This window comes from Phyllobates terribilis, unplaced genomic scaffold, assembly GCF_046119375.1.
Source record: "Phyllobates terribilis strain yellow unplaced genomic scaffold, ASM4611937v1 Scaffold_12__6_contigs__length_324123572, whole genome shotgun sequence".
Lineage (NCBI taxonomy): Eukaryota > Metazoa > Chordata > Amphibia > Anura > Dendrobatidae > Phyllobates > Phyllobates terribilis.
In genome coordinates, this window is record NW_027362772.1 from 178,206,689 (window position 1) to 178,229,775 (window position 23,087).

The following is a 23,087-nucleotide window of genomic DNA, read 5'->3' on the forward strand; positions in this document are numbered from 1 at the left end:
AAAAAAACAGTAATAGTGTCTCCCTGACTGTTCAGACACCAATATATCTGTTTAAAAGAGTCTGGTGTAGGCCAGAGAAATAGAACTGTCGTTTTGCAGTTCCACGGGTCAAATCTCTGTATTATCCTGCTTTTGGCATTTTTTCTGTAAAAAAACACTGTAATAGTGTCTCCCTGACTGGTCAGACACCAATATATCAGTTTAAAAGAGTCTGGTGTAGGCCAGAGAAATAGAACTGTGGTTTTGCAGTTCCACGGGTCAAATCTCTGTATTATCCTGCTTTTGGCATTTTTTCCGTTAAAAAAAAAAAGTAATAGTGTCTCCCTGACTGTTCAGACACCAATATATCTGTTTAAAAGAGTCTAGTGTAGGCCAGAGAAATAGAACTGTGGTTTTGCAGTTCCACGGGTCAAAGCTCTGTATTATCCTGCTTTTGGCATTTTTTTGCCATAAAAAAACAGTAATAGTGTCTCCCTGACTGTTCAGACACCAATATATAAGTTTAAAAGAGTCTGGTGTAGGCCAGAGAAATTGAGCTGTGGTTTTGCAGTTCCACGGGTCAAATCTCTGCATTATCCTGCTTTTGGCATTTTTTGCTGTAAAAAAAAACTGTAATAGTGTATCCCTGACTGGTCAAACACCAATATATCTGTTTAAAAGAGCCTGGTGTAGGCCAGAGAAATAGAACTGTGGTTCTGCAGTTCCACGGGTCAAATCACTGTATTATCCTGCTTTTGGCATTTTTTGCCGCAAAAAAACTGTAATAGTGTGTCCCTGACTGGTCAGACACCAATATATCTGTTTAAAAGAGTATGGTGTAAGCCAGAGAAATAGAACTGTGGCTTGCAGTTCCACGGGTCAAATCTCTGTATTATCCTGCTTTTGGCATTTTTTGCCGTAAAAAAACAATAATAGTGTTTCCCTGACTGTTCAGACACCAATATATCTGTTTAAAAGAGTCTCGTGTAGGCCAGAGAAATAGAACTGTGGTTTTGCAGTTTCAAGGGTCAAATCTCTGTATTATCCTGCTTTTGGAATATTTTGCTGTAAAAAAAAACTGTAATAGTGTCTCCCTGACTGGTCAGACACCAATATATCTGTTTAAAAGAGTCTGGTGTAGGCCAGAGAAATAGAACTGTGGTTTTGTAGTTCCACGGGTCAAATCTCTGTATTATCCTGCTTTTTGCATTTTTTCCACAAAAAAAAACAGTAATAGTGTCTCCCTGACTGTTCAGACACCAATATATCTGTTTAAAAGAGTCTGGTGTAGGCCAGAGAAATAGAACTGTGGTTTTGCAGTTCCACGGGTCAAAGCTCTGTATTATCCTGCTTTTGGCATTTTTTGCCGTAAATAAAAACAGTAATAGTGTCTCCCTGACTGTTCAGACACCAATATATCTGTTTAAAAGAGTCTGGTGTAGACCAGAGAAATAGAACTGTGGTTTTGCAGTTCCACGGGTCAAACCTCTGTATTATCCTGCTTTTAGCATTTTTTGCCGTAAAAAAAACTGTAATAGTGTATCCTTGACTGGTCAAACACCAATATATCTGTTTAAAAGAGCCTGGTGTAGGCCAGAGAAATAGAACTGTGGTTTTGCAGTTCCACGGGTCAAATCTCTGTATTATCCTGCTTTTGGCATTGTTTGCCGTAAAAAAAAACAGTAATAGTGTCTACCTGACTGTTCAGATACCAATATATCTGTTTAAAAGAGTCTTGTGTAGGCCAGAGAAATAGAAATGTGGTTTTGCAGTTCCACGGGTCAAATCTCTGTATTATCCTGCTTTTGGCATTTTTTCTGTAAAAAAAACCCTGTAATAGTGTCTCCCTGACTGTTCAGACACCAATATATCTGTTTAAAAGAGTCTGGTGTAGGCCAGAGAAATAGAACTGTGGTTTTGCAGTTCCACGGGTCAAATCTCTGTATTATCCTGCTTTTGGCATTTTTTGCCATAAAAAAACAGTAATAATGTCTCCCTGACTGGTCAGACACCAATATGTCTGTATAAAAGAGCCTGGTGTAGGTCATAGAAAGAGAACTGTGGTTTTTCAGTGCCTCAGGTCAAATCTCTGTATTATCCTGCTTTTGGCACTTTTTGCCATAAAAAAAAACTGTAATTGTGTCTCCCTGACTGGTCATACACCAATATATCTGTTTAAAAGAGTCTGGTGCAGGCCAGAGAAATAGAACTGTGGTTTTGCAGTTCCATGGGTCAAATCTCTGTATTATCCAGCTTTTGCCATTTTTTGCCGTAAAAAACCCTGTAATAGTGTCTCCCTGACTGGTCAGACACCAATATATCTGTTTAAAAGAGTCTGGTGTAGGCCAGAGAAATAAAACTGTGGTTTTGCAGTTCCATGGATCAAATCTCTGTATTATCCTGCTTTTGGCATTTTTTGCCATAAAAAAAAACTGTAATAGTGTCTCCCTGACTGGTCAGACACCAATATATCTGTTTAAAAGAGTCTGGTGTAGGCCAGAGAAATAGAACTGTGGCTTTCAGTTCCACGGGTCAAATCTCTATATTATCCTGCTTTTGGCATTTTTTGCCGTAAAAAAAACAGTAATAGTGTCTCCCTGACTGGTCAGACACCAATATATCTGTTTAAAAGAGTCTGGTGTAGGCCAGAGAAATAGAACTGTGGTTTTGCAGTTCCACGGGTCAAATCTCTGTATTATCCTGCTTTTGGCATTTTTTCTGTAAAAAAAAACTGTAATAGTGTCTCCCTGACTGTTCAGACACCAATATATCTGTTTAAAAGAGTCTGGTGTAGACCAGAGAAATAGAACTGTGGTTTTGCAGTTCCACGGGTCAAATCTCTGTATTATCCTGCTTTTGGCATTTTTTGCTGTAAAAAAAACTGCAATGGTGTCTCCCTGACTGGTCAGACACCAATATATCTGTTTAAAAGAGTCTGGTGAAGGCCAGAGAAATAGAACTGTGGTTTTGCAGTTCCACGGGTCAAATCTCTGTATTATCCTGCTTTGGCATTTTTTGCTGTAAAAAAAAACTGTAATGGTGTCTCCCTGACTGGTCAGACACCAATTTATCTGTTTAAAAGAGTCTGGTGTAGGCCAGAGAAATAGAACTGTGGTTTTGCAGTTCCACGGGTCAAATCTCTGTATTATCCTGCTTTTGGCATTTTTTGCTGTAAAAAAAACTGCAATGGTGTCTCCCTGACTGGTCAGACACCAATATATCTGTTTAAAAGAGTCTGGTGAAGGCCAGAGAAATAGAACTGTGGTTTTGCAGTTCCACGGGTCAAATCTCTGTATTATCCTGCTTTGGCATTTTTTGCTGTAAAAAAAAACTGTAATGGTGTCTCCCTGACTGGTCAGACACCAATATATCTGTTTAAAAGAGTCTGGTGTAGGCCAGAGAAATAGAACTGTGGTTTTGCAGTTCCACGGGTCAAATCTCTGTATTATCCTGCTTTTGGCATTTTTTCCACAAAAAAAAACAGTAATAGTGTCTCCCTGACTGTTCACACACCAATATATCTGTTTAAAAGAGTCTGGTGTAGGCCAGAGAAATAGAACTGTGGTTTTGCAGTTCCACAGGTCAAATCTCTGTATTATCCTGCTTTTGGCATTTTTTGCCGTAAAAAAAACAGTAATAGTGTTTCCCTGACTGTTCAGACACCAATATATCTGTTTAAAAGAGTCTGGTGTAGGCCAGAGAAATAGAACTGTGGTTTTGCAGTTCCACGGGTCAAATCTCTGTATTATCCTGCTTTTGGAATATTTTGCTGTATAAAAAAATGTAATAGTGTCTCCGTGACTGGTCAGACACCAATATGTCTGTTTAAAAGAGCCTGGTGTAGGTCATAGAAAGAGAACTGTGGTTTTTCAGTGCCTCAGGTCAAATCTCTGTATTATCCTGCTTTTGGCATTTTTTGCCATAAAAAAAACTGTAATTGTGTCTCCCTGACTGGTCTGACACCAATATACCTGTTTAAAAGAGTCTGGTGCAGGCCAGAGAAATAGAACTGTGGTTTTGCAGTTCCATGGGTCAAATCTCTGTATTATCCAGCTTTTGCCATTTTTTGCCGTAAAAAACCCTGTAATAGTGTCTCCCTGACTGGTCAGACACCAATATATCTGTTTAAAAGAGTCTGGTGTAGGCCAGAGAAATAAAACTGTGGTTTTGCAGTTCCACGGATCAAATCTCTGTATTATCCTGCTTTTGGCATTTTTTGCCGTAAAAAAAAAACTGTAATAGTGTCTCCCTGACTGGTCAGACACCAATATATCTGTTTAAAAGAGTCTGGTGTAGGCCAGAGAAATAGAACTGTGGCTTTCAGTTCCACGGGTCAAATCTCTGTATTATCCTGCTTTGGGCATTTTTTGCCGTAAAAAAAACAGTAATAGTGTCTCCCTGACTGTTCAGACACCAATATATCTGTTTAAAAGAGTCTGGTGTAGGCCAGAGAAATAGAACTGTCGTTTTGCAGTTCCATGGGTCAAATCTCTGTATTATCCTGCTTTTGGCATTTTTTCTGTAAAAAAACACTGTAATAGTGTCTCCCTGACTGGTCAGACACCAATATATCAGTTTAAAAGAGTCTGGTGTAGGCCAGAGAAATAGAACTGTGGTTTTGCAGTTCCACGGGTCAAATCTCTGTATTATCCTGCTTTTGGCATTTTTTCCGTTAAAAAAAAAAAGTAATAGTGTCTCCCTGACTGTTCAGACACCAATATATCTGTTTAAAAGAGTCTAGTGTAGGCCAGAGAAATAGAACTGTGGTTTTGCAGTTCCACGGGTCAAAGCTCTGTATTATCCTGCTTTTGGCATTTTTTTGCCATAAAAAAACAGTAATAGTGTCTCCCTGACTGTTCAGACACCAATATATAAGTTTAAAAGAGTCTGGTGTAGGCCAGAGAAATTGAGCTGTGGTTTTGCAGTTCCATGGGTCAAATCTCTGCATTATCCTGCTTTTGGCATTTTTTGCTGTAAAAAAAAACTGTAATAGTGTATCCCTGACTGGTCAAACACCAATATATCTGTTTAAAAGAGCCTGGTGTAGGCCAGAGAAATAGAACTGTGGTTCTGCAGTTCCACGGGTCAAATCTCTGTATTATCCTGCTTTTGGCATTTTTTGCCGCAAAAAAACTGTAATAGTGTCTCCCTGACTGGTCAGACACCAATATATCTGTTTAAAAGAGTATGGTGTAAGCCAGAGAAATAGAACTGTGGTTTGCAGTTCCACTGGTCAAATCTCTGTATTATCCTGCTTTTGGCATTTTTTGCCGTAAAAAAACAATAATAGTGTTTCCCTGACTGTTCAGACACCAATATATCTGTTTAAAAGAGTCTCGTGTAGGCCAGAGAAATAGAACTGTGGTTTTGCAGTTCCACGGGTCAAATCTCTGTATTATCCTGCTTTTAGCATTTTTTGCCGTAAAAAAAACTGTAATAGTGTATCCCTGACTGGTCAAACACCAATATATCTGTTTAAAAGAGCCTGGTGTAGGCCAGAGAAATAGAACTGTGGTTCTGCAGTTCCACGGGTCAAATCTCTGTATTATCCTGCTTTTGGCATTTTTTGCCGCAAAAAAACTGTAATAGTGTCTCCCTGACTGGTCAGACACCAATATATCTGTTTAAAAGAGTATGGTGTAAGCCAGAGAAATAGAACTGTGGTTTGCAGTTCCACTGGTCAAATCTCTGTATTATCCTGCTTTTGGAATATTTTGCTGTAAAAAAAAACTGTAATAGTGTCTCCCTGACTGGTCAGACACCAATATATCTGTTTAAAAGAGTCTGGTGTAGACCAGAGAAATAGAACTGTGGTTTTGCAGTTCCACGGGTCAAATCTCTGTATTATCCTGCTTTTAGCATTTTTTGCCGTAAAAAAAACTGTAATAGTGTATCCTTGACTGGTCAAACACCAATATATCTGTTTAAAAGAGCCTGGTGTAGGCCAGAGAAATAGAACTGTGGTTTTGCAGTTCCACGGGTCAAATCTCTGTATTATCCTGCTTTTGGCATTGTTTGCCGTAAAAAAAAACAGTAATAGTGTCTACCTGACTGTTCAGATACCAATATATCTGTTTAAAAGAGTCTGGTGTAGGCCAGAGAAATAGAACTGTGGTTTTGCAGTTCCACGGGTCAAATCTCTGTATTATCCTGCTATTGGCATTTTCTCCGTAAAAAAAAAACAGTAATAGTGCCTCCCTCACTGTTCAGACATCAATATATCTGTTTAAAAGAGTCTGGTGTAGGCCAGAGAAATAGAACTGTGGTTTTCCTCTTCCACAGTTCTAATTTAGTTTTTATTACCCTTTTTCCATTGATAGTGCGATTGTAAGCTATTTTACTTCATTTACAATAGGCAAGGCGCGTGGCAAGGGACATGGAACTGGATGTTCTGGTGATGGTGCGTGTAGAGGATGGGGCCGTGGCCAAGGTGAAAATGTGCCACAACCAACAGCCACATGTTCTCGCTCCCACTTCTTGACCGAAATACTAGGGAAGCACACTACAACACCAGTATTGCGAACGCATCAGTGTGAACAGGTTATTAATTGTATAGCAGATAATCCTTTCAGTTACCAGGGCACCACCACCTCTGGTCTGTCTTCCACACGGTCAAGTTTTAGTAGCCGTGAGTCTCGACCGCATACTCCTCCTCACCCTGATTCTCCTTCTTCCCACCATGCCGAGTATCGTCAGACAGCAACTGATCCCAGACTTGGACACTGAAGAGCTGTTCACTGGTCCATTTCCATATTTGTGCCCCTCGCCTGCTCCGCTTGAAGTGGTGGAAGAGGAGATCCCATGTAGCGATGCCCAAATATTTGAACAGCCACGGCCAGAGGAAGTCGACGCTGGCAATTTGTAACAAGAGGTGGACGATGACGAGACACAGTTGCCACGAAGTGAGGAGGAGGATCTGGGTGTGCAAGTGGAAGAGGAGGTGGTGGTGGATGATCTAGTAACTGACCCAACGTGGCAGGAGGACACACAGAGCGAGGCCAGCAGCACACAGGGGGAGGGAGGCTGAGTACCCCAACAAACAGGAAGAAGCAGTGTGGTGGCCGCACACAGAAGGCGGGCAACAGTTCCCCGTAACACCAACACGAGGGACGTTGCCAGTATAACCGGTAAGTCTTCCAGAGTCTGGAATTTTTTTAAAGACTCTGCTGATAACCCCAAAAAGGCCATTTGTACCACCTGCCATGCCAGCATAAGCAGAGGTGACAAAACTACCAGCCTGACCACCACCAGCATGATCAGGCACATGTCAGCAAAGCACCCGACTTTGTGGGGCGAACCCCAGGATCCACGACAAGTGTCAGCGGGTGTCACCACTGCTTCTTCCGCTGTTGTGCGTGTAATAGAACCCACTGTTGTGCGTGCAAGGCAATCCCCTGTCCATACTGCAGGCAAAGATACCCCCTCCTCCCAGTCTTCACTTCTTATGGCAGTTTCTCAAGAAACAGCATCAACGTTCAAGTCCCATCTCAGCGTTCAATTGTCCATATCCCAGAGCTTTGAAAGAAAGTGCAAATTCGCAGTCAACGCCCCACAAGCCACAGTTCTAAATTCACACATTTCACGACTGCTTGTGTTGGAAATGCTGCCTTTTAGGCTGGTGGAGACGGAATCCTTGCGCAACCTTATGACGGTCGCCGTCCCTCGGTACTCGGTCCCCAGCCAACACTATTTTGACCAGTGTGCCATCCCCGCACTACACAAGCACGTGTCCCAAAACATCTTCCGTACCCTCAACAACGCAGTTACTGGGAGAGTCCACCTGACAACGGACACGTGGACAAGTGCTTGTGGCCAGGGACGGTACATCTCCCTGACGGCACACTGGGTAAACATAGTGGAAGCCGGGACCCAGTCGGACCTTGGGACGGAACACATCCTCCCCACACCGAGGATTGCGGGCCCTATGTCAGTCAGAGTTGCCCCCACAGTGTACAGCTCCTGCGCATCATCCTCCTCCTCCTCCTCATGTTCAGCCTCCATCTCAGATATCACCACATCAGTTACAAGCTGGAAGCACTGCAGTACTGCCTCAGCCAAGCGGCAACAGGCTGTGCTGAAACTTATTAGCTTAGGTAATAAACCTCACACTGCTTGTGAGTTGTGGACAGCTGTGAAAGAGCAGGCAGATCTGTGGCTAAGACCGCTGAACCTACATCCAGGCATGGTCATGTGTGACAATGGCCGTAACCTGGTGGCGGCTCAGAGGCGAGGCGAGATCACACAGGTACCATGCCTGGGTCATGTGCTTAACCTCGTGGTTCAGCGGTTTCTTAAATCGTACCCCGAGTTGCCAGATCTGCTTGTCAAAGTACGCCGCCTGTCAGCTCATTTTCGGAAGGCGGCTACAGCTTCTGCCCCCCTTGCTGTCTTGCAGCAGCGTTTGCAGCTTCCGGCACACCGACTGGTGTGTGATATCCCCACACGTTGGGGACATCACATGTTGCAAAGAATTTGTGAGCAGAAGAGAGCAGTTGTGGAGTACCAGCTGCAACAAGGCTGTCGATATTCAGGTCAGACTCCATACATAAGACCTCAGGAGTGGACCTGGATGTCTGACATATGTACCATCCTGACAAACTTTGAGGAGTCCACCAAGATGGGGAGTGGCGATGACGCCATCATTAGCGTAAGCATCCCACTTGTCTGTCTTTTGCAACGCTCTCTGCAGAGAATTAAAGGGGAGGCATTGCAGCCAGAGTATGATGAGATGGATCAAGAAGCTGTAATGGGCGATTACACACAGCCCAGCCTCATCTCATCCCAACGTGCATTGGGGGACAATGAGGGAGAGGAGGAGGAGGAGGAGGAAGATAGGAGCTGGTATCATGTGCTGTAGACGGTAGTACCTGTACAACTGTCATACAGTTGGTTCAGAGTGGGTGGCCTGAAGACAGGGGGAGGAGGAGAAGGAGGAGGAGAGCATGGTCAGTCGTCATCTTGGTGAGGACACGGAAGTCTTGCCCGTTACCAGTCTGGCACGCGTGGCTGACTTTATGTTACGCTGCCTTAACCGTGACCCTTGCATTGTCAAAATGTTGGGTGACAGTCATTACTGGTTGGTGACAATCAGTAAATGTGAATAGCGGTACCAGAGCACCAATTACAGGGCAAAAATATTAAAAGGACTGATTTATTAATACACACAACGCGTTTCGGTGGACACAGCCACCTTCATCAGGTGTGACAAGCAGCAAACAATTGATCCTTATATACATTTGACCAGGTATACAATTACTTCAAAGGGGCAGGGCCAGATACAGAGTAATACCTCTATATTAACCCCTTGAGTTCATTTATGCTCAATAGAGTAAAAAGGATTGTTATAAATTAATATCTAATGAAGCATATAGGATTCTCATAAAAAAGATTCGCAGTATAAAAACGTGCGAATCCTATAATCATAATACTTAATAGGATATATTGTTATCTACCACCCTATATGCTTCATTAGGTATTAATTTATAACAATCCTTCTTACTCAATTGAGCATAAATGAACTCAAGGGGTTAATACAGAGGTATTACTCTGTATCTGGCCCCGCCCCTTTGAAGTAATTGTATACTTGGTCAAATGTATATAAGGATCAATTGTTTGCTGCTTGTCACACCTGATGAAGGTGGCTGTGTCCACCGAAACGCGTTGTGTGTATTAATAAATCAGTTCTTTTAATATTTTTGCCCTGTTATTGGCGCTCTGGTACCGCTATTCACATTTACTGATTGTCCCTTTCCCCCTGTTGGGGTGCGGTAGAGCTGCCTTTAATTAATTGTTCATTCACCTGTGGGAGGAATTTAATTAGAATTACTACCCTGGTTTTCCAAGCTGCGCTGCCGTAACCCCTCCGGAACGCTGCCGGGGGTGTTGGTGAAGCTGGGCGTCCAACTCGGCGTTACATGCAACTAACCTGATCACGTGATCCACCACCGTGAGATCAGGATCTGTGAACGCCGCTGCAATTAGATGACAGCCACCAACAGAGCGGAGCTTGTGGAGCTTTACACTGGGGTTGTGCAGAGATGCACAACCTCATAAGGTTAGTAGCCATTCCCACACCCCTCTAACAATTGCAATACTGAGTCACCCATTGCGCCTTGTTCTCTCCTCTCTTTACACATTACTGGTTGGTGACACTTTTAGACCCCCGCTACAAGGAGAACTTTCACTGTCTTATTCCTGAGGTGGAGAGGTCTACAAAAATGGGGCAGTACCAGAAGGCCCTTGCTGCAGAACTGTTAAAAAATTCCCATCTCAACACGCTAGCGGCAGAGGTCACAGTTCGTTGACCAACCAAGGCATACAGGCGAGAGAGACGCAACTCCAATCCAGCAGAGGCAGGGGAACACTGTCAACATTCTGGGACAGTTTTCTGAGACCCACCCAGCTTAAAGGCCCTGAGGCACGGGGTACTCTCACAAGGAGTGGAAAGTTTCAAAAGATGGTGAGGGAGTACCTTGCCGACCGTACCAGCTACTGCAACCTCCACCACTTTTCCAAGGGGCATTGATATTGTCTTTTTATTCCACTGCGACTTCCACCATTCTTCCAAGGGGCATTAAAACCGTCTTGTTAAGTTACTGCGACCTCCACGTCTCTTCCAAGGGGCATTAAAACCGTCTTGTTAAGCTACTGTGACCTCCACCACTTTTCCAAGGGGCATTAAAACCATCTTGTTAAGCTACTGCGACCTCCACCACTTTTCCAAGAGGCATTAAAACCATCTTGTTAAGCTACAGTGACCTCCACCACTTTTCCAAGGGGCACTAAAACCATCTTGTTAAGCTACTGCGACCTCCACCACTTTTCCAAGGGGAATTGAAACCGTCTTGCTAAGCTATTGCGACCTCCACCACTTTTCCAAGGGGCAATAAAACCATCTTGTTAAGCTACTGCGACCTCCATGTCAATTCCAAGGGGCATTAAAACTGTCTTGTTAAGCTACTACGACCTCCACCACTTTTCCAAGGGGCATTAAAACCATCTTGTTAAGCTACTGTAACCTCCACGTCTCTTCCAAGGGGCATTAAAACCGTATTGTTAAGGTACTGCGACCTCCACCATTCTTCCAAAGGGTATTAAAACGATCCTGTTAAGCTACTGCGACCTCCACCACTTTTCCAAGGGGCATTGATATTGTCTTTTTATTCCACTGCGACCTTCACCATTCTTCCAAGGGGCATTAAAACCGTCTTGTTAAGCTACTATGACTTCCAAGTCTCTTCCAAGGGGCATTAAAACTGTCTTGTTAAGCTACTGCGACCTCCACGTCTCTTCCAAGGGGCATTAAAACCGTCTTGTTAAGCCACTGCGACCTCCACCACTTTTCCAAGGGGCATTGATATTGTCTTTTTATTCCACTGCGACCTCCACCATTCTTCCAAGGGGCAATAAAATATCTTGTTAAACTACTGTGACCTCCACGTCTCTTCCAAGGGGCATTAAAACCGTCTTGTTAAGCTACTGTGACCTCTACTACTTTTGCAAGAGGCATTAAAACCGTCTTGTTAAGCTAATGCGACCTCCACCACTTTTCCAAGGGGCATTAAAACCGTCTTGTTAAGTTACTGTGACCTCCACCACTTTTCCAAGGGGCATTGATATTGTCTTTTTATTCCACTGCGACCTCCACCATTCTTCCAAGGGGCATTAAAACCGTCTTGTTAAGCTACTGCGACCACCACCACTATTCCAAGGGGCATTAAAACCATCTTGTTGAGCTACTGCGACCTCCACCACTTTTCCAAGGGGCATTGATATTGTCCTTTTATTCCACTGCGACCTCCACCATTCTTCCAAGGGGCATTAAAACCGTCTTGTTAAGCTACTGCGACCTCCACCACTTTTCCAAAGGGCATTGATATTGTCTTTTTATTCCACTGCGACCTCCACCATTCTTCCAAGGGGCATTAAAACCGTCTTGTTAAGCTACTGCGACCTCCACAACTTTTCCAAGGGGCATTGATATTGTCTTTTTATTCCACTGTGACCTCCACCATTCTTTCAAGGGGCATTAAAACCGTCTTGTTAATCTACTGCGACCTCCACCCCTTTTCCAAGGGGCATTAAAACCGTCTTGTTAGGCTACTGCGACCTCCACGTCACTTCCAAGGGGCATTAAAACCGTCTTTTTAAGCTCCTGCGACCTCCACCACTTTTCCAAGGGGCATTGATATTGTCTTTTTATTCCACTGCGACCTCCACCATTCTTCCAAGGGGCATTAAAACCGTCTTGTTAAGCTACTGCGACCTCCACGTGTTTTCCAAGGGGCATTAAAACTGTCTTTTTAAGCTACTGCGACCTCCACATCTCTTCCAAGGGGCATTAAAACCGTCTTGTTAAGCTACTGTGACCTCCACCACTTTTCCAAGGGGCATTAAAACCATCTTGTTAAGCTACTGCGACCTCCACCACTTTTCCAAGGGGCATTAAAACCATCTTGTTAAGCTACAGCGACCTCCACCACTTTTCCAAGGGGCACTAAAACCATCTTGTCAAGCTACTGCGACCTCCACCACTTTTCCAAGGGGAATTGAAACCGTCTTGCTAAGCTATTGTGACCTCCACCACTTTTCCAAGGGGCAATAAAACCATCTTGTTAAGCTACTGCGACCTCCATGTCAATTCCAAGGGGCATTAAAACTGTCTTGTTAAGCTACTACGACCTCCACCACTTTTCCAAGGGGCATTAAAACCGTCTTGTTAAGCTACTGCGACCTCCACCACTTTTCCAAGGGGCATTGATATTGTCTTTTTATTCCACTGCGACCTCCACCATTCTTCCAAGGGGCATTAAAACCGTCTTGTTAAGCTACTGCGACCTCCACCACTTTTCCAAAGGGCATTGATATTGTCTTTTTATTCCACTGCGACCTCCACCATTCTTCCAAGGGGCATTAAAACCGTCTTGTTAAGCTACTGCGACCTCCACAACTTTTCCAAGGGGCATTGATATTGTCTTTTTATTCCACTGTGACCTCCACCATTCTTTCAAGGGGCATTAAAACCGTCTTGTTAAGCTACTGCGACCTCCACCCCTTTTCCAAGGGGCATTAAAACCGTCTTGTTAGGCTACTGCGACCTCCACGTCACTTCCAAGGGGCATTAAAACCGTCTTTTTAAGCTCCTGCGACCTCCACCACTTTTCCAAGGGGCATTGATATTGTCTTTTTATTCCACTGCGACCTCCACCATTCTTCCAAGGGGCATTAAAACCGTCTTGTTAAGCTACTGCGACCTCCACGTGTTTTCCAAGGGGCATTAAAACTGTCTTTTTAAGCTACTGCGACCTCCACGTCTCTTCCAAGGGGCATTAAAACCGTCTTGTAAAGCTAGTGCGACCTCCACCACTTTTTCAAGGGGCATTAAAACCGTCTTGTTAAGCTACTGCGACCTCTACGTCTCTTCCAAGGGGCATTAAAACCGTATTTTTAAGCTACTGCGACCTCCACCATTCTTCCAAGGGGCATTAAAACCATCTTGTTAAGCTACTGCGACCTCCACCACTTTTCCAGGGGCATTAAAACCATCTTGTTAAGCTACTGCGACCTCCACCACTCTTCCAAGGGGCATTGATATTGTGTTTTTATTCCACTGCGACCTCCACCATTCTTCCAAGGGGCATTAAAACCGTCTTGTTAAGCTACTGCGACCTCCACGTCTCTTCCAAGGGGCATTAAAACTGTCTTGTTAAGCTACTGCGACCTCCACGTCTCTTCCAAGGAGCATTAAAACCATCTTGTTATGCCACTGCGACCTCCACCACTTTTTCAAGGGGCATTAAACCCGTCTTGTTAAGCTACTGCGACCTCCACCACTTTTCCAAGGGGCATTAAAACCATCTTGTTAAGCTACTGCGACCTCCACCACTTTTCCAAGGGGCATTGATATTGTCTTTTTATTCCACTGCAACCTCCACCATTCTTCCAAGGGGCAAGAAAACCATCGTGTTAAGCTACTGCGACCTCCACGTCTCTTCCAAGGGGCATTAAAACCGTCTTGTTAAGCTACTGCAACCTCCACCACTTTACCAAGGGGCATTAAAACAGTCTTGTTAAGCTACTGCGACCTCCACCACTTTTCCAAGGGGCATTAAAAGCGTCTTGCTAAGCTACTGCGACCTCCACGTCTCTTCCAAGGGGCATTAGAACCATCTTTTTTAAGCTACTGCGACCTTCACCATTCTTCCAAGGGGCATTAAAACTGTCTTGTTAAGCTACTGCGACCTCCACCACTTTTCCAAGGGGCATTGATATTGTCTTTTTATTCCACTGTGACCTCCACCATTCTTCCAAGGGGCATTAAAACCATCTTGTTAAGCTACTGCGACCTCCACGTCTCTTCCAAGGGGCATTAAAACTGTCTTGTTAAGCTACTGTGACCTCCACATCTCTTACAAGGAGCATTAAAACCATCTTGTTATGGCACTGCGACCTCCACCACTTTTCCAAGGGGCATTAAACCCGTCTTGTTAAGCTACTGCGACCTCCACCACTTTTCCAAGGGGCATTGATATTGTCTTTTTATTCCACTGCCACCTCCACCATTCTTCCAAGGGGCAATAAAACCATCGTGTTAAGCTACTGCGACCTCCACGTCTCTTCCAAGGGGCATTAAAACTGTCTTGTTAAGCTACTGCAACCTCCACCACTTTACCAAGGGGCATTAAAACCGTCTTGTTAAGCTACTGCGACCTCCACCACTTTTCCAAGGGGCATTAAAAGCGTCTTGCTAAGCTACTGCGACCTCCACGTCTCTTCCAAGGGGCATTAGAACCATCTTGTTAAGCTACTGCAACCTCCACCACTTTACCAAGGGGCATTAAAACCGTCTTGTTAAGCTACTGCGACCTCCACCACTTTTCCAAGGGGCATTAAAAGCGTCTTGCTAAGCTACTGCGACCTCCACGTCTCTTCCAAGGGGCATTAGAACCATCTTGTTAAGCTACTGCGACCTCCACCATTCTTCCAAGGGGCATTAAAACTGTCTTGTTAAGCTACTGCGACCTCCACCACTTTTCCAAGGGGCATTGATATTGTCTTTTTATTCCACTGTGACCTCCACCATTCTTCCAAGGGGCATTAAAACCGTCTTGTTAAGCTACTGCGACCTCCACGTCTCTTCCAATGGGCATTAAAACTGTCTTGTTAAACCACTCTGAACTTCACAGCTCTTCCAAGGGGCATTGAAATGTTGTTTTTAATTAACTCTAACCTCTATGACTCTTCCAACGGGCATTGCATTTCCTCCTTATTTTAGTCAGCTTTTGCTTTTCAATGCATAGGTGAACACTAAGGGAGACCCACTCCCCAATAATGGGTAGACGGTTTTTAGTATGCTGTAATCCACGTCTATTTCAAGGGGCATTGCAGTTCCTCATAATTTTTGGAAAGCCTTCCATTCACTGCTTAGGCCAACAGTGCACAGGAGACCCAGTTGCTATAAATGGAAAAAACGGTTTAGTTAAGGCCCTCTGACCTCCATGTCACTTCCAAAGGGCAATGGTGTGCCTCAAAATTTTTGGTAGGCATTGCACTCACTGTATGCCCTATAACTGTGTAGCCGAACCGCTCCTTTTGGTACAGAAACATATCCTACAAGACATGTGTGGTTGACTGGCCTGATATTGATGTGAATGGTCCCTGTTCCTCCTGCTCTTTCTCCTTTGCCACCACCTCATCCATCATTCATCATCTGAAGCTTTGTTTTAACGGGAGTCATAGAACTGGGATAGTAGCAGGAAAACATCCAGCAATCCTCGGAGGAGGTAGGATATGCGCCAAAACGCTGACCACCTCAGGCATAGCCGCTACTACATACATGCGCTTGCATTCCAAGAAAACAAAGCAGATGCTAACTTCTATCATCATCAACATGCTCCTCACCTTGGCACTTTAAACTCCCCTGATGGAGAAGCCAGGGCCCACCGGTGGAGTCTGGTTCTCTGGTGGGCTCGTCCAATGCTGCCCAAAAGCAGGCCAGGCTAAGAAAAGTGTGGGGAAAGTTGACAGGAGAAATAGGGACGGCGGCTTGGGACCATTAATGGACACCTGGCCGCCCCCAGGCGGCTGGGGACCATGTGTGGACACCCGGCCGCGGGGCAGCTGGGGACCGAGTATGGACACCCGGACGCCCCCAGGCAGCTGGGGACCATGTGTGGACACCCGGCCGCCGGGCGGCTGAGACTGAGTATGGATACCAGGCCGCCAACGCAGCCATGACATGGTGGCTGGCATCTGCCTCCCCATGCCTAAAAGGCCCAATTTGAAGAGCAAGCAAGCTAGCAGTATGGTATTGCAGCCTGGGGGTGGGTGGGTGGCAGGTTGCACACTTACGCTTGCATTCCAAGAAAACAAAGCAGATGCTAACTTCTATCATCATCATCATGCTCCTCACCTTGGCACTCTCAGCTCCCCTGATGGAGAAGCCAGGGCCCACTGGAGGAGTCTGGTTCTCTGTTGGGCTCGTCCAATGCTGCCCCAAAGCAGACCAGGCTAAGAATAGTGTGGGGGAAGTTGACAGGAGAAATAGGGGCGGCTGGGGACCGTGTGTGGACACCCGGCCGCAGGGCGGCTGGGGACCGAGTATGGACACCCGGCCGACCGCTGGTGGCTGGGGACCAAGCGTGGACTCCCGGCCACTGGGCGACTGGGGACTGAGTATGGATACCTCGCTGCCGAAGCAGCCATGAGGTAGTGGCCAGCTTTGGCCTCCTCCAAACTAAAAGGCCCCATTTCAAGTGCAAGCTAGCAGTATGGTATTGCAGCCTGGGGGTGGGTGGGTGGCAGGCTGCATACTTGCGCTTGCATTGCAAGGAATGGGGGAGGTACATTTGAACACTGCCCTGGGACAAGGACTTGCACGGGGATAGTTGCAAGTCTGCATCTTCTGATGCGGCAAGGATCACTTCTGATGGGCACACTTTTAGGCAGTGACCTGGGTGTCAGAGATGCTTCCAGGGGTCTTCCCCATGCTGTTCCCATGTCTTTTCAGCACTGTATGCATGTGTCACACAGCACATGGCCAGATAAGATTGTAAAATGTTAAAATGACATTTCCCGGTGAATGCATTTGTCACTGTTGGAAGCAATACAAAAGTGCAAAAATGCATAAAAAATGCTACTTGTGAACATAGCCCAAGGTGTGGAGGAGTATTTTTGTTTTTGGTTATTTATTTTACCTTATACACAAGTCTTTACCCTGGAAAGGAAGTTCCTTAACATATTTCACAGGAAAACCGTTTCAGTTTAGTTTTTGAACGTTTTATTGTGAGCCAGTAAAAGTGGTTTAATACCTCTGACCACGTTGTTGACAGCAGTGACCTGGGGGCAGAAATGCTTCCTGGGGTGATCCCCATGCTGTCCCCATGTCATTTGAACACTGTCACTATCATTTTGGGCACTTTTTATGCTTTCTACAGACTGCCTGGGGTGCCGCCGCAAAAATGCTCGGGTCTCCCATAGACTAACTTTGGGCTCGTTGCTCAACACTAGTAAGGACGTGTAAGGACGCGGGCATGAAAAGAGGTGGGGGGTGGACTGTAGGAATAGTGTGGGAAGCTGCCATTCTGCGGGGAAAAGAGAACTGTGAAGACCCACTCACCCACCTTCTTCTCTACTGCGTTCTTTATAACTTTTAGTAATGTGGGGAATAGGTCCAGTTGGCATAGGGAGGTTCCAGATGGGTATTAATGCTTAGGGCTGTCACAGTGGCTGGATTGGCGAGGGGTGGGGTTCTTGGAGTTGGTGCTGATTTGTCGATACAAGGAATTTGCGAGAATTCCGAGCAGTTTGAAGTTACATGGGGGGTGGTCTGGCAAATTTTTGGTTCAGGGCTCTGGACGGGGTTTTACCCTGGGAGCTCTTAGGTGATTAATCTTTCACGTATAGTGGAAGTATGGTGCCCTCGAGCTGGTGGTGCACATCTGAGGGTAAGATGGCAGTTGGATTTCTTTTGTGTTATAAAAATCCAGACTTATTAGCTCCAAGAACCCTCCCCTCTTATTTTTTCTGGTATTATTGTTAATATGTTAATGTTTGTGTGTTAATAAAATGCCCGCTGTGGCCAAATTTATCCAAAGAATCCATTGGTGAAGATTATTCGGGGGAGTAAGGTGTAGCTTTTGGAGAAGACGGAACAAGGTAAAATACGGGAAGAAGCCATACTGGCCGTACCCGGTCATGGGTATTGTGGATAACAATTAAACTTCATAGATGTAAAGCACTATGGAATATAAAGCGCTATAATAATAAATAATAATAATAATAATAATAATGGATGACTGACTACTCACTCATGGGTACAAACACTTAAGCCTCAGGTATATGGCCCTATGAAAAATTGGTAATAATTATTACTCTGCTCTAGTTGAGTAACTTATAGGTTTCCGTGACAATGTTTAGGTTCCATGTAGTACAGTATAGTAATAATTTTAAAGTGTTCCTTGCCGGAAAATCAATCTTGCCAATAGCCAAGAAAAGAAGAATGTTACCCTTACAGACAGTCTTTCGTGCATTTATATACAAGAGTGCAAAGCATCATTTTTTCATACAACAGACAAGTCTAGGCAAATGTATCTAATATATATAATCATCTTATCCCGTCTGTCTGTCTGTCTGTCCGTCAGTCCAGGAAATCCCGAGTCGCTGATTGGTCCGGCCGCGGCCAATCAGCGACGCGGGATTTCAGAAAAAGATGAAAAGATGGCGGCCGTTAGCGGCTCATCTGCCGGACGGAGGTCAGTGGCGATGCAGCCGGGAGATGAGCGGCGCTAGACGCTCATCTCCCGGCTGCTGGCAGCATAAGTACCCCGACCTGCGGCGCCACTGACCCCCATGTGACTACCGTCGTGCGATCAGCGGCTTGGCCCGCTGATCTCCCGACGACAAGTGTGAAGGGAGGGACGGCTGCTCGCAGCGGAAGTATACGCACAGGCAGCGCCGCTGCTCGGTCCTCAGTAATACGGTTCGCTGATTGGTTGCGGCCGGCGGCCGCGACCAATCAGCGATTTTGGCGCCAAATTTAAACACCGCTCTGCTGATTGGTCGCGGCCGCTGGCCGGCTGCGACCAATCAGCGATTTTGGCGCCAAATTTAAACACGCTCTCCGGTCCTCACTAACACGGTTCACTGATTGGTCGCGGCCGCGACCAATCAGCGATTTTGGCGCCAAATGTAAACACCGCTCTGCTGATTGCGCCTGGTCGGCCGCATACATGTTCTAGAATACGCGATGCATTAGAATCAGGCCACCATCTAGTAGTGGCATAAGGGCATAGAGAAACCTCCAAAAATAACATTGTAACATAGAACTGTTTTGGAGTCATTATTTGATAAGTCTTGGGAAATCTAGTTTAGCACAGGAAATATAACATCAAAACTTATTTCCATACATAAATGATGTGCTTGCTTGACTCCCGGTCATCATTCCATACAAACAGGTCAACGAGAACTCTTTTGTTGAATCTCTGGTTCAAAAGAGACAATTTTTCTTCTAAACTCCAACTGGACTCTGCCAAAAGAATGTTAATGTTTATAAAAAAATAATGAAAATGAAGAAAGCCAGAAACAATAAAAAAACAAAATGCAAAAAGTTCTGCAATAACTGTTAGCAAATCAATTCTTAGTAAAAATCACAACCAAACAGCACGTTACTCAACATTTGGTGATTCATAGCATGTAACAAAATGTGATTCAGCAGCAAAATAAGGTAGTAAAGTTGTTTTCTTAATTTTATGAGGTTCAAGGCCCTTATGATCAGGTCTCTAAAGACCTGTCCTTTAATTTGGATCAACCCATTTAACTCATGATAAATAGTATTTGCATGAGATTTTTGCAGTTTGGAATAAGCAATGTGCTAAGTGTTACCTTTGGTGAGGTTCCAATCCGTATAAGCCACTGGCCACTCTCCAACGAGAGTTAAAAGTTCTAAAAGAGGTAATGAGTCTCTCTGTTCAATCAGACCTGGATACAAAGACAAATCAATCAGCATGGAAATATTATACACTTATGTCATTACAATATTTTGTAAGATACCGCAGATCAGAGTTTAAAAAAAGCAACGGGTGGCCAAAAGTACAAAAGTCTATCAGTATTGGCCAGAAAACTATCAAGAAATCCCAAACAATAGAGAGACTCGCCTTCGCATGCTCAAATAACTTTGAGCATGAGAGCCATCAGAATGTGTTGGGGGTGCTAAAGGAGCCATCATACAGTGTTTGGGGCTATGGGGGTGATCATATTGTGTTGGGGATCTGTTGGGGATTATACTGAAGAGGTTATCATCATCCTGTGCTTGCGGGCTGTGGGGGATTATACTGTGAGGGGTTCCTCTTTCTGTATTTGAGATCAAACTTTTTGGGGTTTTGTTGGAGTCATCATACTGTTTGGGGGTTATTTGGCCATCACACTGTGTTGGGGATCTATGTGGGATCATACAGTGTAGGTAATCATCCGGTATATAGGGAGCTGTAGAGGATTATGCTTTGTGGAGATCACCATTCTGTGTGAGGATCATTATTTTTTTTGGGGGGGCTGTGGGGGCCATCATACCGTGCGGGGGGATGTGTGAGCCATAATACTGTGTTGGGGCTCTGTATAGGATCATACAGTGTGGGGACCATCAAAATGAGTTTGGTGGTGTGGAAGTGATTATACTGTGTTGGAGGTCTGTTTGGAATCATACTGTGAGGGTCATCATTCTCTGCAAGGATCATTCTTTTTGGGGAGCTATTGGGGCCATCTTCTTGTGTAGGGAGCTGTGGGAGCCATCATATTTTGTTGGGAGTCTATAGGTGATCATACTGTATGAGAGCCATCATAATGAGTTGGTAGGTTGTGATCATACTGTGTTGGTAGCTATGGGGGATCATACTGCAGGGGGGAATTTGTGGGCCATCATACTGCATTGGAGTTGCTGTGTGGGCCATCATACAGTGTTGAGGGTGCTGTGGGGGCCATCATACTGTGTGAGGGGCATCATATTGTATTGTTGGAAGGGAGGTGATAGTGTGATGGTCATCATTCTGTGTGTGTGATCATACTTTTTGGGGGGACTGTGGGGCCATCATACTGTGTGAGGAACTGTGGGATCCATCATACTGTGCGAGGGGACTGTGAGGAATCACACTGTGTGAGGGTCATCATAGTAAGTTGGGGAGGCTGTGGGTGCCATCATATTGTGTATTGGATCATACTTTTTTGGAGTCTGTGGGGACTCATACTGTGTGTGGAGCTGTGGGGGTCATAATACAGCTGTTGATCATAGTACAAGGGCTGAATAACAGGAGCAGTATGATTTACTTTATATTTTTTAAATATAACATTTATTTTATAAATTTTATAAAAAGCAGTAAATGTTATGGTTTTATTCTGCTTAATAATAGGCAATACAATTAATATGAATCTAAAATAATGATTTGTAAATATTATAATGAACAGAATTAATTTTATTGTATTGATTTGCTCCTGCGCAACAGTCATGGTCTCCGATGTGGCCCGTCAGGAAAATTAATTGCTTACCCTTGGCTTGGAGTATTGCTTTGAAAATTAAACATCATGCAGATCATTACAAGTAATGTAATGTATGTACACAGTGACTGCACCAGCAGAATAGTGAGTGCAGCTCTGGAGTATAATACAGGATGGAACACAGGATCATTACAGGATAAGTAATGTAATGTATGTAAACAGTGACTACACCAGCAGAAACGTGACTGCAGCTCTTGAGTTTAATACAGGATGTAACTCAGGATCAGTACAGGATAAGTAATGTAATGTATGTACACAGTGACTGCACCAACAGAATAGTGAATGCAGCTCTGGAGTATAATACAGGATGTAACTCAGGATCAGTACAGGATAAGTAATGTAATGTATGTATACAGTGACTGCACCAACAGAATAGTGAATGCAGCTCTGGAGTATAATACAGGATGTAACTCCGGATCAGTACAGGATAAGTAATGTAATGTATGTACACAGTGATTCCACCAGCAGAATAGTGAGTGCAGCTCTGGAGTATAATAAAGGATGTAACTCAGGATCAGTACAGGATAGGTAATGTAATGTATGTGCACAGTGACTGCACCAGCAGAATAGTGAGTGCAGCTCTGGAGTATAATACATGATGTAACTCAGGATAAGTACAGGATCAGTAATGTAATGTATGTACACAGTGACTGCACCAGCAGAATAGTGAGTGCAGCTCTGGAGAATAATACAGGATGTAACTCGGGATCAGTACAGGATAAGTAATGTAATGTATGTACACAGTGACTGCACCAACAGAACAGTGAGTGCAGCTCTGGAGTATAATACAGGATGTAATTCAGGATCAGTACAGGATAAGTAATGTAATGTATGTACACAGTGACTGCACCAGCAGAATAGTGAATGCAGCTCTGGAGTATAATACAGGATGTAACTCAGGATCAGTACAGGATAAGTAATGTAATGTATGTACACAGTGACTGCACCAGCAGAATAGTGAATGCAGCCCTGGAGTATAATACAGGATGTAACTCAGGATCAGTACAGGATCAGTAATGTAATGTATGTACACAGTGACTGCAGCAGCAGAATAGTGAGTGCAGCTCTGGAGTATAATACAGGATGTAACTCAGGATCAGTACAGGATAAGTAATGTAATGTATGTACACAGTGACTGCACCAGCAGAATAGTGAGTGCAGCTCTGGAGTATAATACAGGATGTAATTCAGGATCAGTACAGGATAAGTAATGTAATGTATGTACACAGTGACTCCACCAGCAGAATAGTGAGTGCAGCTCTGGAGCATAATACAGGATGTAACTCAGGATTAGTACAGGATCAGTAATGTAATGTATGTACACAGTGACTGCACCAGCAGAATAGTGAGTGCAGCTCTGGAGTATAATACAGGATGTAACTCCGGATCAGTACAGGATAAGTAATGTAATGTATGTACACAGTGACTCCAATAGCGGAATAGTGAGTGCAGCTCTGGAGTATAATACAGGATGTAACTCAGGATAAGTAATGTAATGTATGTACACAGTAACTGCACCAGCAGAATAGTGAGTGCAGCTCTGGAGTATAATACAGGATGTAACT

At 44.4% G+C, this 23,087-nt stretch overlaps 1 protein-coding gene across 4 annotated transcripts in view; it reads right to left on the bottom strand.

Moving 5' to 3' along the window:
- The window catches only part of MMEL1 (membrane metalloendopeptidase like 1), a 668,752-nt gene that overhangs the window by 191,647 nt on the left and 454,018 nt on the right, over positions 1-23,087 (bottom strand). For all 4 annotated transcript variants that reach the window (XM_073656486.1, XM_073656485.1, XM_073656484.1 and 1 more), the window contains 2 exons: positions 19,861-19,956; positions 19,386-19,504 (listed from right to left, as the gene is read on the bottom strand). In XM_073656486.1, coding sequence (XP_073512587.1) covers positions 19,386-19,504; positions 19,861-19,956 — 215 coding nt within the window. The remainder of the gene's footprint in view (positions 1-19,385; positions 19,505-19,860; positions 19,957-23,087) is intronic.